This window comes from Haplochromis burtoni, unplaced genomic scaffold, assembly GCF_018398535.1.
Source record: "Haplochromis burtoni strain Fernald_Lab_line unplaced genomic scaffold, NCSU_Asbu1 Contig_114, whole genome shotgun sequence".
In the NCBI taxonomy this organism is placed as follows: domain Eukaryota; kingdom Metazoa; phylum Chordata; class Actinopteri; order Cichliformes; family Cichlidae; genus Haplochromis; species Haplochromis burtoni.
Genome location: NW_024582475.1, coordinates 339568 through 355368, shown reverse-complemented (window position 1 = coordinate 355368; position 15801 = coordinate 339568). Strand labels below are relative to the sequence as shown.

Sequence of the window (15801 nt, the reverse complement as noted above, 5' to 3'; positions counted from 1 at the left end):
TATCTTATTTTACTTGAAGAATTTGGAGAAGTGACGGAGCCTGACTGACTGGATCTACGTTAAAGGGGACCTGTTTTTTGATATTTAAATATGCTGGATTCTCATGTTTAAGATAGTTGATTTTACAAATGTGCAAATAATCCATGTGAGACAGAAGCTCAGACTTCAGGCTGCTGACAGTTTGATTTTTTTTGTTTTGTTTTGTTTTGGGGGTTTTTTTGGACCCTTGGACCTGCATGATGTCAGTAAGAGCGGATGTCCCTAATATGGTCATGTTTAGGCACACAGTGCTGGTTGTGTGCGCACATAACCACCACTCACCTGATGGAGTGGGGGAGCTGAAATAGCTCATTTCAGACAGAAGATAAGCTGAAGGGCTGCACTAAAGCACAGAATGAGGTAAATAATAATTATTTTAAGCTGTTTTTCATGCAAAGCTACTCTTAAGGATATAAAAGGTCCTCTTAAAAAAACAAACACAAAGTAATTTGACATGCTTAAAAATTTAACATTTAAAAAAAACTAGGAGGCTGTTTTGATAAAATGAATATTGCATAAAATTAGCTACTATTAATGCAATAATTATCTTTTCTCTGCATTTATAAATACAGTATCTGTTGGTCAGATTAAGGAAAATCGCACTGAAACAATAAATTAATCTAGAATTAACTAATGTGAAACCAGAAATCTCGACTTTGGTGGAGACAGACTGCATACAGGAATCTTTTCTTTATCTGGAGGTTTATATCAGATAACATCTGCTCCTTGATGTCTTGGTCAGGCTTGAGGCTCTTCCGTCTCACAGCTCAAGGGAGCAATAACTGTCACGGCTGCTGGATTCTGGTTAAAATCGGGGGGGTTGTATTGCGTGTCTACCTCCTGCACCAAATGCAGGTGTATGTGTTAGTGTGTCATTATGTAGGAGTGGAAGCAAGATTCATGGTGATGGAGTGGAGGCTTGGACAGACTAAAGCAGAGAAGGAGGAGAAGTGAGAGGGGTGACGAGAAAGAGATGTAGAGAAGTTCTGAAGGATTAATTACCATGTAAATTCGAAATTGAAGGCTGATCAACGGCTGTACAGGGTTAATGTTTTCTTTTCTTCTTTGTTTTCTTTTTTGGTTTTTTTACACACACCCTCCTGCAGCTGCTCCACTAAAGGCTTGATGGTGCTACTTGATTTGTTTGCTCCTGTGTAATCTGAGCATATAAGTCCTCGGCTACGGCCTGACTGCAGACAGAGTAGCTTGCACGCTGGCATTGTGGCTGGATCCACTCCTTTGGCTAATTGTCTTTCACAGGCCATAGTTATCTCTGGTGGAGGTAACAGCACTGACATTTCTCAGCACAATGCTAAAAGGAAACATGGAATCAATACAGCAACACTAGCAAGAACGCTGTTGATGTAGGAGCTTATTTAAGTGAAGAAAAGAAAAAAAAGCACATTTTTTCCTACCAGGGGGTGGAGCGGGGCGGGTGGGTTGACTTTTTTTGTGTACTTTCATACTTCATATTTATTACTTTTTCACTGAGGTCAGTATGACCCTTTAGTCCAGCCAGGCTGCATTGTTGTAGACATCTTTTTTTAAAAGTGTTCCTTTTACATCTCTCAGCATTATGTAGCTTAAGCGGTCTCTCTGAACATGCAACAATTTAAAAAAAAAAAAAAAAAAAAAAAAAGCAGCATTATTCATGAAGCAATAAACAGCTGTAAGAGCAAAAAGTATGAAAAACATGTATACTAAGATCTAATGATGACTAATGTTTGATGAGCCAAATTTATTCGCCCAATTTGCTGTTGTGCTCACTCAAACAACGATGCTTGGACTCGAATGCTTAGACGCTCAGTTACCTTTGCAATCAGTAATCACAGTTTCTAAAATGGCATTTTCCTTAGAGACCTCTTGTGTGGATGTTTGTTCTGCTGTTTTCTGTTGTTTCACTGTTAAGCAAAACATTGCTCCCTGTGCCTGGATCCTCACTCTGCAGTTTACCAAAGTGGCAAAGATGAAGGAATGGAGACAGAGAGGCGCGACATCTCTTTCGGCTACAGACTTCTCCATCCTTAAATCTCCCAAACCAAGAGGGGAAAAACACTTTTCAGCTCTGTCTTAGACTCTAGTGTTCAACAGGCAGGCAAAACTCTTTGCAAGCTTGTTTCCTGTGACTAACCTGACATTACATTGCAGTTGCGGTGCCACGTTTACATTTTCTGCAGTTACTTTACTTCATGGGAGATGACAGAAGCCATATCTGTCATTTATGGTTCATAAGGAAAATTGGCTTGTTTGTACTTTTTGAAAAAATATGTGGTTGCAGTGGAAGATGAAACATGAATTTTAGTAAAAGTAAAATACACGTGATGAGAATTAACCCAGTAACATAAGCTGCATGGATTTAAAATGCAATTTCATATGACAGCCAACCACCCGATTTCTGTAAACCTTTGATCGATTGTTATGAAGGCTGTAACAAAAAGATCTTAAGTTTCATGCCTGAGGTTGCTTTTTTTTCATTCTACTGGACTGCACTTTACTGTGACGTGTTATGTTGTCTACATATCTGAGTCATTATTAGCTAAACCAGCTAAAAAATTAAAAAAAAAAAAAAAAATAAAAAATCAGAATTTAAAATTTCTGTTGCAATCACATAAACCAACTTACCTGACCACAATTAGGTGGTTTGTTCTTAATTGGCTTGATTTCCTCCCTGGCCAGAGCCCCTGTCACATTAATGTGAATGGTGCTTTTCGCACCAAGGGTTTAATGAAACTAACCCAAGACAGCTTGCTCTGCTTTTTGCCCTTTGCTCGCTCCCAGTACAGACCTTCACACAACTGTGCATACACGTCAATGAGTGTATATGCATATCCATGTCTGGTGGCGTGTTCTCTAGTCTGCCTCATTCTATCCTCAGATCGCAGATTGCTGTTTAATTATGTTAAATATACAAGTATATATACATATATATATATATATATCCATGTGCCAAATCCAGTTCTTGTTCAGTCTGATCCATTCCAAAACCAATGTTTGTACTGTAGGTAACCTTCTGTACAAGTCAGTATAAAATATTGTTTCTCTCCAATAGTCCCTTGTAACTGGTGCCATTAAATAAGACACTTCAAACTTGAAATAAATGTTAAAAACGGATGCAGCTGCTCGTGTGGTTTTGTGTTTAAAAAAAATAAAATAAAATAAAATTTTAATTTATTTTTATTATCAAATAAGATAAGCACATAAAAGTGCAGGGAAGGATTCCAGCCACAGAAAGTAAAAATGTACAACAATATAAACATGCGATAACTGTACAGAAAATGCCGTTTTAGCTGGTCCAATATGAAGCAGCAGCTTGGTGGATTAGAAAATTAGCTTACTAGTCTACAAAGTCAGATACGGGACGAAGGAGTCCTAGCTCAAGTGTGAAAATACTGGCTTTAAGAACGGACGCTGGCTGCTTTGAGGCATCGGGGCTGCCAGTAATCCTGGTCTCCTGCCTGCTGATGCATCACCTGCTGAGCTCCTGGACCCTCGACCTCCACCCCTGGAGCTGGAGGACGACCAGGATTTATTGCTGCTGTAGCCACGGCTAAATCCACAAAAATCACCACAGCAAGACAAAAGAAAGCAAAAAAGAAAAATAGTTCAGTTACAAGGGTGATGCCTATTGGCAAATATGATCCCCAACTGGATGATGAAATGTGAGACAACACTCTACAGACCCTTTAGAACCGGAGCTTGTGTTGCCACATCCTTTTTTCTTCTTGGAATACTTGAAGAACGGAGCCTTCTTTCTCTTCTGTCCCTGTGCAGACTTATTACGGAAGTAGGTGGAGGACTCCGTGTCATCCTCGTCATTTCCACGAGTGCGACCTCGTGCCGTGTCTATCCACCCGTCGCCTCCACTGTCAGCCTGCTCCTCTGATACACAGAAGACATTTAACTTTATTTTTAAATTCACACAAATTGTGTTAAATTTAAAAAAAAAAAAAAAAAAACTACAGGCAACCACTGGTGCTAGTGGTCAGCCTCCTCCTAGACATGCCAAAATCTTAGATGTCTTGATCACATTCACAAGATTTTAAGAAACCTTGACCTCTGACATTGAGGTCACAAATTTAAACTGGTCTGAGATTTTAAGTAGATACAATTTGATATAACTGGAAGCTCTTATGTCGCCTCATTTTCAAGTTATCTTATTCACAAACTCCGGTGAACATGCTGCCCACCTGCCTGTTAGGTTGACGACAGCACACCATCATGTGATCCAAAAAGTTACAATGTGCAAAACTTCAGTAGGATCTCTTACCAGGTAGCTGCCACTCAGAATATTTCTGTAGGACCTGAATCACTTCAGCTCCATACTTGTCCAGTTTATCTTCTGTTACACCATCAATTTGCAGGAGGACTTCAGGGTCAGAAGAAAGCTTTTCTGAATGTGACAAAAAGTGTGTTAAGTTATAAAATGTTTGCTTTTGAAATTAAATAAAAAGTTCTGTGTCTGAGAAGTTTAATTACCAGCTATCTTTTTCAATGTGGCAGTGGAGAAAATGTTGTAATAATGAAGGCCAAACGCTTTCCCCAGCTGCTTGCAGAGATCCAACAGCTCCTTAAGACACTCCTGCACCATCGCCTCTCTCCGGGAGACGTTCTTCGCCGTGGCAGCTTTATGTTTCCTGATGGTGGACGCGCTCTCAGTCTCATAAAACTCCACCTGGGAAATGATGAGAGCCAGTAGTGTATTCATTGACTGGCAGCACTTCATTGCATTTTCCTACTCTACCTCTCTTCATGACACTTAAAACGATTGGTGTACAAAGGTGTACAAAATGACACAAATTCCGATGTTTTAGGATATGAATTTGTAATACACACTGCAAGCAAATTAAAAAGCACCAAGAAAAACAATTGATAATTGATTTCATCATGCCTGTCAGGTCTGTAAAGGCCTTAAACGCTGATGTGCGACCTCTTACCTGCATGTGTCCAGACAGCACATTCATTGCTTTTGTTCCAGCGGAGATATAAGACACAGCTTGCCCACCATTGGTGATGTAGAGGTCTTCAACCAGGACGTTATCCAGAACCAGCTTTTTAAAAAGACGGTCAGCATTGTGTCTGGAGTAGGCTGCTCCAATGCCAAACATTCCTGTCTGTACCTTGGCAGCTTTAGAGCCTGACATAAAAGAACATTTACAGTTTTTAACCACACATAATTCAAACAACTGTACTGGGAATATCAACTTGTCTAGCTGCCAAATGCATTTTTACTGCTTGCTTGTGTATGTACTGTACCTATGAAGATATCCACAAGCATGTTGAGGGTCAGTCTGTTTTGGTTAGCAGTCTTGCCAAACCTTGCTCCGACTTTCTCACAGTTCTCCTGGACAAACCTCACGATCTTTTTCACGTCTTCAGTCACGTTTCGCATCTTGTATTGCTGTTTTTAGGAACATTGATGGCCAATTACAAACAGCTGGCGGTAGGTTACATATATTATCAACATAGAAGAAATGATTCCTACGTTGGGTTTGGTACAGTTGTCGCAGCTGACGTCTGGATGGTCCTTACAAAAGTTTCTGTTGAACTTCAGCTCTCCGAAGTAAGCGAGCAGCTGAATTCTTCTGCACTCCATCACGTTCTCACAGAAGTGCACCATGCTGTGTAGGTTGTTGTAGTGAGTTGCCTTGGTGTGTCTGTCACCTTCTCTGTCCACTGCGATAATGCAAGAAGCCAAAAAGATACTGTGTAAACATGTCAGGAGCTGAACTGGCCTGGACGGTTTGATTTTCTATCACTTACTGCTGATAATCCTCTTGATGCGCTGGACGTCGGTGTAGGAGTAAAAGAGAATGCAGTGAGAGATCTCTCCATCCCTGCCAGCTCTCCCTGACTCCTGGTAGTATCCTTCCATTGATTTAGGCAGACTAGCGTGGATCACATAGCGCACATCAGGCTTGTCAATGCCCATGCCAAAGGCTATGGTGGCACAGATGACCTGTTGGCAGCAAATGAAAAAAAAAAAAAAAAAAGAGGATTTCAAGCATGACTTGAAACCATGATTTAAATTACGCAACCATCTAGTGATCTCGTCTTTGTGGCCGGTACCCAGACTGCTGGTTATGTTCATAATATCTATAATTTGAGTTTTGAGCTGACCTGGCAACCATCCTGATTGATCCATTTGGTCTGCACATACTCTCGGTCACTGTCACTGAGTCCTGCGTGATACGACAGGGCTGATAACCCTGCTCTCTGAAGACTCTCGGCCATGGCATCACAGTCATTACGAGACAGGCAGTACACGATGCCAGAGTCACCTGCATCAGAACAACGGACAGATGCATATAACCCCCGACAAAACACAGATTTAAAAGAACTTAGGGATTTCCCTTCTATCCAAAATAACATCCAACAACTTGATATAATAAAATTCTACACAGTAATCCACTTGGCTTGTTGTCTGCAAACTGTTTTGATTTCCCACCTACTGTTCCAGACATGTGAGGGCTTAAAGTGTTCATATACAGTTAAAAATTTAACACAGCAGTTATGACAGTGTTCTGAAAATAGCATGCACCGGGATCAGAGAAAGTACTGAATTATTTACGTGGGTAGTGCTTCTTGATCCAGCTGGTGCAGTCCTCATCCACCTTTTTGGGTTTCTTGGGCAGCACTGAGTACTTCAGGTTTGTTCTGTTGAAGCTCATCGTAAACCTGAAAACACATTGGAAGAAAAATGTTCAGTTACTGTTTTGCTTTTTGATCCAGCAAGAAGAAGAAAAACACGCACGCACGTTTTAAATCTAAGCCAGAGGCTGAAAGTGAAGACATACACTTGGGGTCGACTCATGTTCAGCTGGTTGAGGATGTCTTTCTGTACTCGAGGAGTAGCTGTGGCTGTCAGAGCCATCATTGCCACATTAGGGAACTTCTGACGCAGTTCATGCAGCTTCTTGTAGTCTGGGCGGAAATCGTGGCCCCACTGAAAGATTTAAAATGATGGAATGATTCAAAATGGCTGCTGCTAAAAATAAAAGCATACAGCAGGATTGGGTGCGCATGAAAGCAAAGGAGCATACCTGACTGACACAATGGGCTTCATCTATGACAAACCGAGCCAGAAGGCCTCGCTCGTACAAGTTCTGCAGTGCGGAGATTAACCTGTTACTCGCACTCACCTTTTGGGGGGGAGTGAGGAATAAGTCAGTTTTAAGCATTACAGAATTTATAGTTACAGACATGTTTAATTATGCAATTAAATCTTTCAAAATTAGTTTACAAGTCACAAAAAGCTCACCTTTTCAGGTGTGGCATAGAGCAGTTTAATAATGGGATCTTTCCTTGAAAGCTGCATATAAATCCTCGATGCTTCACTATCACTTTTATCACCAGATAGACTTGTTGCTGGAATCTGAAATGTAGAACAATATAATAAAAACAAAAATTAAAAAACAAAAACACAAAACAAACCAGAAGTATAAAAAACTTCCTAAACCAAGACTGAAATTACTATTCACAATATTGACTCGCAGTTCCATTTCCCATGTAGTGAGGAGCTGTTAGTGAAAACATTAATGCAAGTGGGCTGGACAAGCAAAACTTTTGGTCAGTCTAAGGAAGTTTAACTACACAGTTAATCTCTCCGATATCTTAATATAAGCAAATCAAATGCAGTATCTACATGACAAAGAAATGCTGCTGTAGTAAATTAAAGACATTTGTCAGCACGACTCTTTGGACTTAACTTGTGAGAAATAAATGTGTAAAACTTCAGAAAAGGCTGTGGCACTTCATTTCTCAGGCTGTGATTTAACTATAAAGCAGAAAACGTATGCACCGGGATGTCTGTTTTTTCAAAATAATTACTTATTTTGAAAAAAACATTTGTTTCAATTGTAGACAGGATTTTTTCTGTTGTTATTTAATTGTTTATACGTTACCTAATTACATTTTTCTAATTGAATGGCCATAGGGGAGGTGTTTATCAACAGGAAAAACAAAACACAGTTAACAGTGCAAAAATGATGCCCTCCTTCACACTTTCCAAGACCTTCCTTTGGGCCAAACTGGAGTCTTTGCCTGACAAGTTCTGGCCCCTGGGCCTTATATTGAGATGCATGTTATAATCCAATCATTATCAAGTAATCAAGTGGCAGACAGGGGCCAATTGGTGAAATGAACCAAATCTGACTGCCAAAAGTTAAGATATGAACTGACGCATAATTTAGAAAAACTGTTAAAATGAAAATGATTTTTAAACCTATTAAATTAACTTATTTATTTAATACATTTTCCAAGTACACGCATAAGCACTTGACACTTTTCTCTGATCAAATAGACGAGTGGAAACAAGCATACTTACATCCAGAGTGGTGAGTTTCTGAACTTGGTCTACGATGAGTGATTTGAGTGGAGAAACCACCACAGTGACCCCCAGCGAGACACACGCAGGAAGCTGATAGCACAAACTTTTCCCTCCACCTAAAAAATACAACAGTTTAAGATACCTGGACATCTTCACAGCAAACGCTGCACTACTGTAAGCATGCTTTTACAAACCTGTGGGCATTAAAACAAACGCATCTTCACCCAGCAGTGCAGCATTAATCGCTTCTAGTTGATTAAACCTGAACTGATGAAGTCCAAAACGCTTGTGAAAGATCTTCATCATCTCTTGTGAATGAGGGAAGTTAAAGCCTCTGAAGCGATCATGAGCTGGGTTTTTGAAGGTGGGTTCTGCAAATAGAGACACAAAAAAGACAAGTTCCTTAAAAATCAAATCCTGTGTTTATCAGGTATGACAGACCACCTTTAAAAACATATGTTTTCTGTTAAATATATAATTCATATGGAGTTTTGCATTTCAGGAGAATGAAATCTGTACACATAGAATGTGTAACAATCTAGAACTGTATGAGATTTGTGGACCAGAGGGAAACAATTGGCTGTTCTCAAATGCCTCAAAAACAGATTCAGTGAGTACAAAATGACTTGCCTGGAGAACAAATTGTTGATGGCTTTGGAGCAGAAGTAGGTGTTGTTGGTTTCTTTTCCCATGAGGACTTGCTCGGCCCCCCCTCTTTCACTGCTGTAGTCACAGCTGATGAAGTTTGTGGTTCGTCAAAGTAATCTGGGATATCAGAGTCATTAAAGTCATCTATATCAAAGTCGTCATTATAGAAGTCATCCATTTCTTCATCTTCAGCAGCTACAAATGTTGGGGTGTTGTTCGATTTCTTCTGCGCACCACTCTCTGAGTCCTTGGGTGAGAAGCAGAGGTCTGAGCCATCAAGATCAATGCTTGATTTCTCAGATATATTAAAAGATGGCTTTGTGAACCTGTGTGCTGATGGAGAGTCACAGATACTGTCAGTTTCAACACCTATTGCCCTGCTGTCCTTATTATCCAAGGGCTTTATATCAATAACACTGTCAGAGTGATCAGAGTCATAGTCCACAGAGATGACTGAAGATCTTCTATGCTGAGGAGGCTTCTTGGAGTCCACAGGCACAGAGCTGTTCGATGAAACACCGTTGCTAGAAAAAGATGTTTCTTTGAAGCTGGGTTCAGAAATCACTGTGCTGTCTGGCTGCTGCATCCTAAACAAACAGTCACCGCCAGTTGCAAGAATTCTCTTCCTGCAGGATAAAAGCAGGTGATTATGGTCATAAATACATTTAATTAAAACACCATGAATAATACCAAAACTACACACAAAGCTAACACACCTCTGGGCCCTCTTCAGTAAAAGTTCATCTCCACAGGACAAAGCAATTAATTCATGTTCAGGGATGGAGTCAACCAGAGCACAAATGGACTCCATGATAGCAAAAAGTTTTTCATCTGAAAAGAATTCAATACATGGAAGAAAAAAAACAACAAAACATACTTTTGAATAAAATGAGGTATAGCTTTTTTTTTTTTTTTTTAAAAGGTACAACACTCACTTGTTTTGTCTTTTAAGCAGAGCTCGGATGGTTCATGCAGTGCGACGGGGCTCTTTGATTTCACAGCATTGTCTCCAATTTGAGCATCAGCTGATTCAGCTCTGTTTGAAAATAAAGAAAGTCATGTGATACGTTTCTAACTCTTAGAACAACCGTAATTTTTAAAATGACTTTCTTGTTATAATAAATATGACCTGAAAGAGTGATTAAGTTCATCAGCTAAGTATTTATTAAGGTCAAAGATGAGAAACCCACAGATCCTTTTCCCCACAGATAGGAAGTTCAGAGGAACCAAACTTGCTGGCCATTAAAGAAATTCAAGTTTACGCCTTTTGCTCACTGGCACCATCTCTGAAGCCAAGGCTGTCTTATATACTGTCTATATTTAAAACTTTCCCCATCAATCTAACTATTATCACTACAGAGAAGCGATTGCTGGCAGTAACAACTTTTTACAGGATGAAAGAGAACATTCGAGCATTTTGGCTGCTACAAACACAAGTATGATTGGTAAAATATGCAGACAAGTCTAAATTCTGACCTTGTCTCCAGTGCTGAGCCTGCGTAAATGATCTCATCAGGGATGGGTGAAGGTGGAATGCAATCAAGGTCATCTTCAGGCTCAGAGTTGTCATCTATCTCTATTGTCTTTGGGTCAATCCATATTTTCTTGTTACCTATAGAGTAACACATGGTAGCACATAGCGTTTTTTTGTTTTTAAATGTAATCTGTTGACCAGTGTATACCTAAAATAAACACCCAGTTACCTGTGCTTCCTGTAAAAGGTTCCAGCTCAGCATTATTATCTTCTTCACTGTCACTCAAGATATGCTTTAGATGTGCAGGATGTTTTCTGTTCATCTTAATGGCAAGTTCCTCCTCATCTGACCAGTCTGCTGGTTCCTGGTTTAAACTGGGTCCTGGTGAAACTGCAGCAGTGTTGACATTTTCCTCTGGCTCATCTGTTTCCATGCAGGTTTGCTTACCACTCTTGCTAGTTAATTTGGATGTTTTAAATAAGGAATCATAGTTTAGTTTCCCTGTCGATTGTGCTTTTTCTCCAGTAGGGGATGGCAGTAGTTTGCCACTTTTCTCTGATACTTCTGAACTGAATGAGTTGTTTTTTCCCTTGGCTGGTGTTTCAAAGTCATCTAAATCATCCCAGTTGTCCACAGGAAAACTACGTGACACATCCAGAGCTGTGAAATTGAATGAATTACTGCTACAAGATAGGCTGTCAGATTTAGCTGGAGCCGACTTAATATCAGAGACCACTGAAGGTGTTTGGGATGCAGGAGAGGCAATATCTGCTGGGCTGATGGTATCCGACTTGCATTTTGAACTTACAGAGAAGTAGTTGTTGATTTTGGATTTTTGAGGTCTCTCAAGCTTGTTTGAAAATGTCAAAGGAGATGGAGTCACCAAACCGCTCTTGTGGACATTGACATTCCTGTTTGCCAAAACATTTGAGCTGATTACCTTGGTAGGGACTTCCACCTTGGTCGTACCTGATGAGGACTTCTTTTTGAAAGAAAAAGCCCTGAAAATTACACACAAAAGGAGCTGAATTATTAAAACAATATGACTGTTAAGACAGCTAGTCTAACAGACAGTCTTACAGACTTTGAGGTGAAAGTGTCGCAATTTGAAACCATATCGCATGCCCAGCACTGTCACCCTAAACAGAGTGTACAGTAAATAACAAAACGTATCCATCCTTTTGCTGTTAGCAAAGCTTACAGTTAGCTAGCAGTTTTTTGGCCATACTTACCCCGGTTTAGGTTTAGCAACAGACTGCTTGCTTTGAGCAGCATTGCTGTGCCTCGCTAGCTGTTCCTTCAAGTTATTTTGTGGTAGACTGGACATTGCTTGTAAGAGGCAGCGCTAACGTGTTAGCTGGCTAGCAATAAGAGCTCAATTCATGAAGTAGCAGCGAGCAGTTTGTTTAGCATTACGCTAGACACGACGTGCGACCTGTCTCCCGGAGAGTCGCTCTTCACTCGTACCCCTCGTTGGAGTAAAGCTCAGTAACGTTCATTACAGTTAAATATTTTTCCCTTTGTTTTGACCGGAGATTAACTCTCTCAATGTGTACCTGTAAACCCAGACAACAGATTTTTGCGCCCATTCAACAAACGGACTTCTTATTGGCCGAGGCTGATTTGGCGTGAGTATCATGGGGAATGTAGTCTTCCGCGTGCACGAAACACATTGGGCCGGTTTCACACACACATTTTATACTTGTTTATAATGCAAAAGCAGCCTAAAATGTAACTTTGAGCTGATCTAATACCGTCTACGATCGTGTTACATAAAACGCAATGATTTTATGAATACAAATTATCATCCCACCACTGGCTATCGTAGACCGAAGACCTACCTAATAGCGACCTCTGCTGCCCAGTTGCATTAAAAAACCAAAAAAAAACAAATCAGAAACCCTAACCCAACAAAATCAAGCTACCGGGTAAACGTTGTTTGCAGCACTGATAAATAATGCCCTTCATACCCTGCAACATTCCTGTCACAATGGCCTAATTAAACCAATGGATAGAATCTCCGATTTTTTTTTAAATATTTACAATAAAATTGTCACAGAGGGGTGTAACATTTGTGTCTCTTTGTTTTCTGTGACTTTTTACTGCAGTGCATTGTGAATAACAACTCGACATATTTAATAGAGTTTATTTGCAAATTTTATCAGAACAGTTTGAATGATTTTCAATGAAGTGATAATTTCAGTTACATTTATTTCATAGTGTAGTGACCTGGATCTTTCTGTCATAGTGCTTGAATGGGGGTTAAGACTTCTTCCCTTTTTGGAAAAACAACACATCTGTAGATGCACAGGCAGCTGATTTTAAAACAAACTCTATACAAACAACATAAAAAGGAACTGGCTTCATCGTCGGCCCTTTTGTAATGTGCAAACATGTAATAATCACACCACTGGGAATGATGCGCAGGCAGCAAGTCCACACATGTTCTTCCCACGTTCAATGAGGAAATACCTGTGAGAGGACAAAACTGTTACTCTGTTTCTTTGGTTCATAATATTTAGGGAAATTTTTCTACATGTGACTGATTACAAAAATTACCCGTTCATGCCCCAACTCGATCCCCATGAGTTCTTTACTATCCAGTGAGGCGTACCATTTTCTTGTCCATAGCCGACAGCCAGAACTGCATGGTTCACTTTGTCGGTGGTGTTGTGGCATTCAGTGCTGAAAGCAGAACATGTTTCTTCTGACTCTATATCTTTTATTCAGAAAGAGGAACTAAACCTCTCAAATGTCTGAAAGTAACAGCTTTACTGACATTTTAAACTGAATGAAATACTCTAAACCCTCTTTTCTCAGTTCTTATTTTAGCAGCAGTGGTTGTGGTAAACTTGCTGTCCAAATGAAAAACAGGTTTTGACCATGTGTGTTTATGTGAGCATCAAAAGAATAATAGACTTGATCAGTAGGTTCAAGTAAAGGTCTGCCCCATTCATTTCATGGACACTGCAGGGGGAAAATGATGGGAGCAAACATGCAGGAATCTGCTTACATTTGGTTATAGCAAATATAGTGATCATATAAACACTTAGTATGTTTTAATAAATGTGAAAAAAAGACAAAATTGAAATTATGACATCTTCTTACCTGGTGTACACACCCTGGTGGTAACTCATAAAGTCAGAGGTCACCTCAAAAGCAAAGCTGACAGGATTGTGTGTCCCGACAGCGTCCACCAACTCCATCTCATTGTACTGACAGACGGCAGAAAAACGTCATCATTCACTCGCTTCACTAAAGACTTTTCCTTAATGAAAATCCCTGATGGATACTCACTGCTGTTATGTTCACCACACTATTCACAAAAGCAGCTGCCCTTTCTGGTTTGTACACACACTTACCCTCCTAAAATGACAAAAAGGCACAGTTAAAATAAATTAAGCCATAAAACACAACTGTTTGTAACTGAAAAGTCTCTTTTGTTTAATGTTTCTTTTTTTTAGTTGATAGTTACAAAAGCCGTGTATGGATAGTCCTGCTCGGTCATCAGTCCCTTGTTGTACATGATGTATTCAAATGCTTGACTGGGAAGACCACTGAAAGACAAATTCATATGTTATTAAACGAGTGAGTACCGTAATTTTCTTTTAAAGGGGAAGGTAGGAAATGTTTGACTCGCCCATTGCATCCATGGTTGTTGAAATCTTGAGCGCAGTCTACCAGCTGTTGTTCTGACTAGTTAACGCAATAGGCAGTAAAGTTAGTCATTATGCTTTGTCATGAAGTGCAATTTTTGATACGTAATCAGCTAATAAAAAACAAGTCACCAGTGGTACAAGCTTCCCCTTGTTGATGGCAGTTACAGACTCCAAACAGCCAGTGGTGGAAAACGTCCAGCAACTACCACAGCCTCCCTTTGCCGTAAACACACACACACACACACACACACACACACACACACACACACACACACACACAAAGATTTTAGGAAAGATTTTATGCACTGAAAGAAATACTAAAAAAAATCCCACAAACTCAACTTAACACTGGGCCTTTTTCTTACAGCAGACCTGTTGACATGTTTTGTTTGGAGGAACACTGGATAAACTATTTAAGGGCAAACAGTTTTTGCAATGCCACTCAGCAAGTAAGTTTAGTTAACCTGTTCTCGACATGCAACAGTAACATTTTTCACTGCATTGTGGGGAAACTGCATCCCCTTAAAGGCTTTCCTTTTTAATTATAAACATTTTATTTTACTATTACTATAATGTTGTTGTTTTTTTAATCTACTGTCTGACTGAGCAACCATGCATGTGGATGTCTGAGGTTCAGACTCACCTGATTCTTCACTGGGGTCACATAATTCCCTTTCTTTCTCCAGTCGATGGAGTCTGGTAGCGGCCCATTGCTGCTGAAGTAGTTCCCTTTGGTGGCAGAGCAGTTCTGCAAAAATCAACTTGTCAAAAAAACCCCAACAACAGCTTAATCATCATTGCAAAATGCTTCTTGTATGAGCATCATTACCTGAGGCTCAGACATGAGGAAGGACTTTCGAAATTCACTGAATGTCATGTCTGAAAACTGGTTCAGTGCCACTGCAGGAAGAGAGGAAATGCAGGTGAAAGCACTTTAGGATGAGCCACGTGAAACAAAACGTTAATGCAAACACAAAGAGGTCTTACTTGTGAACGAGTGGTTTCCTTCATTGTGTTTGTCAATCCTCTTCTTGTTCTCTGTGAATATCTGCAGTCGTTGGTAGTACTCCTTCAAGTTGTACCCTTTGTTGTACTGTACATGGAGGAAGGGTGTTGATTTAGACATTTATTTTTAAGTTTGATGCAGTACCCACTTGAGCCACGTTGTTACTATGATTTTCTCACCAGACAACTTCCTCATAACAACATACTGAGCGCAATCTTTTGCTTATGTCACGGCGCTATAACCTACCTGTGCCATCCATGACTTGAAGTGAAACTCGTCTGTAAATAATCCATGTTAAAAAAAAATGTTAATAAGTGTCCGATAAAGAACATGAAACAATAGAACAGACGCCGTGGCCGTAAATATGAAAGCGAAAGCTGGTGTAGCGCAAATGTCAAAGCAAAAAAGCACTAAAGGAATAAGAATGTAAAGTGGACTTTACCAAACAAAATAAGAGACTTACCTTGATCAGACAGGCGAAAAGCTGACGTTACAGAGGCCGCAAAGAGCACAAGAAAAACGAACATTGTGTCGACTGTTCCAAGTGCCAGTATTTGCAGCCGGAGTGTGAAAGTGAAGTGAAACAGATGAGGCGAGTCACGAGGTGAACAGCTGCTATTACAACTATGTGGCTATTGTTCTGCGATC

General features: G+C 40.0%; 2 protein-coding genes across 3 annotated transcripts; both read right to left on the bottom strand.

The window, feature by feature from the left end:
* Positions 1-3197: 3197 nt before the first annotated feature.
* Positions 3198-12222, bottom strand: blm (BLM RecQ like helicase). 2 transcript variants are annotated; one of them, XM_014335619.2, is made up of 22 exons: positions 11721-12222; positions 11429-11489; positions 10717-11338; positions 10490-10625; positions 9949-10049; positions 9730-9844; positions 8996-9639; positions 8560-8736; positions 8363-8481; positions 7298-7411; positions 7080-7178; positions 6834-6982; positions 6608-6714; positions 6157-6317; positions 5800-5995; positions 5522-5712; positions 5293-5437; positions 4974-5173; positions 4516-4711; positions 4307-4429; positions 3720-3918; positions 3198-3586 (listed from the first exon to the last, which is right to left on the bottom strand). In XM_014335619.2, the coding sequence occupies exons 1-22, from the start codon at positions 11813-11815 to the stop codon at positions 3409-3411; spliced, it is 4128 nt and encodes a 1375-aa protein (XP_014191105.1). In that variant the 5' UTR covers positions 11816-12222; the 3' UTR covers positions 3198-3408. The 2 variants fall into 2 exon arrangements, with proteins under 2 accessions (XP_014191105.1, XP_005928749.2); XM_005928687.3 differs by having other exon boundaries at positions 10717-11489.
* A 396-nt stretch (positions 12223-12618) lies between these two features.
* On the bottom strand, positions 12619-15777 carry ctsh (cathepsin H). Its single transcript, XM_005928686.3, has 12 exons — positions 15617-15777; positions 15400-15431; positions 15135-15240; positions 14977-15047; positions 14791-14895; positions 14277-14363; positions 14129-14184; positions 13964-14045; positions 13786-13854; positions 13597-13703; positions 13048-13173; positions 12619-12960 (listed from the first exon to the last, which is right to left on the bottom strand). Exons 1-12 carry the CDS (start codon positions 15678-15680, stop codon positions 12891-12893), a joined length of 975 nt encoding a protein of 324 aa, XP_005928748.1. The 5' UTR covers positions 15681-15777; the 3' UTR covers positions 12619-12890.
* Between the last annotated feature and the right edge of the window lie 24 nt (positions 15778-15801).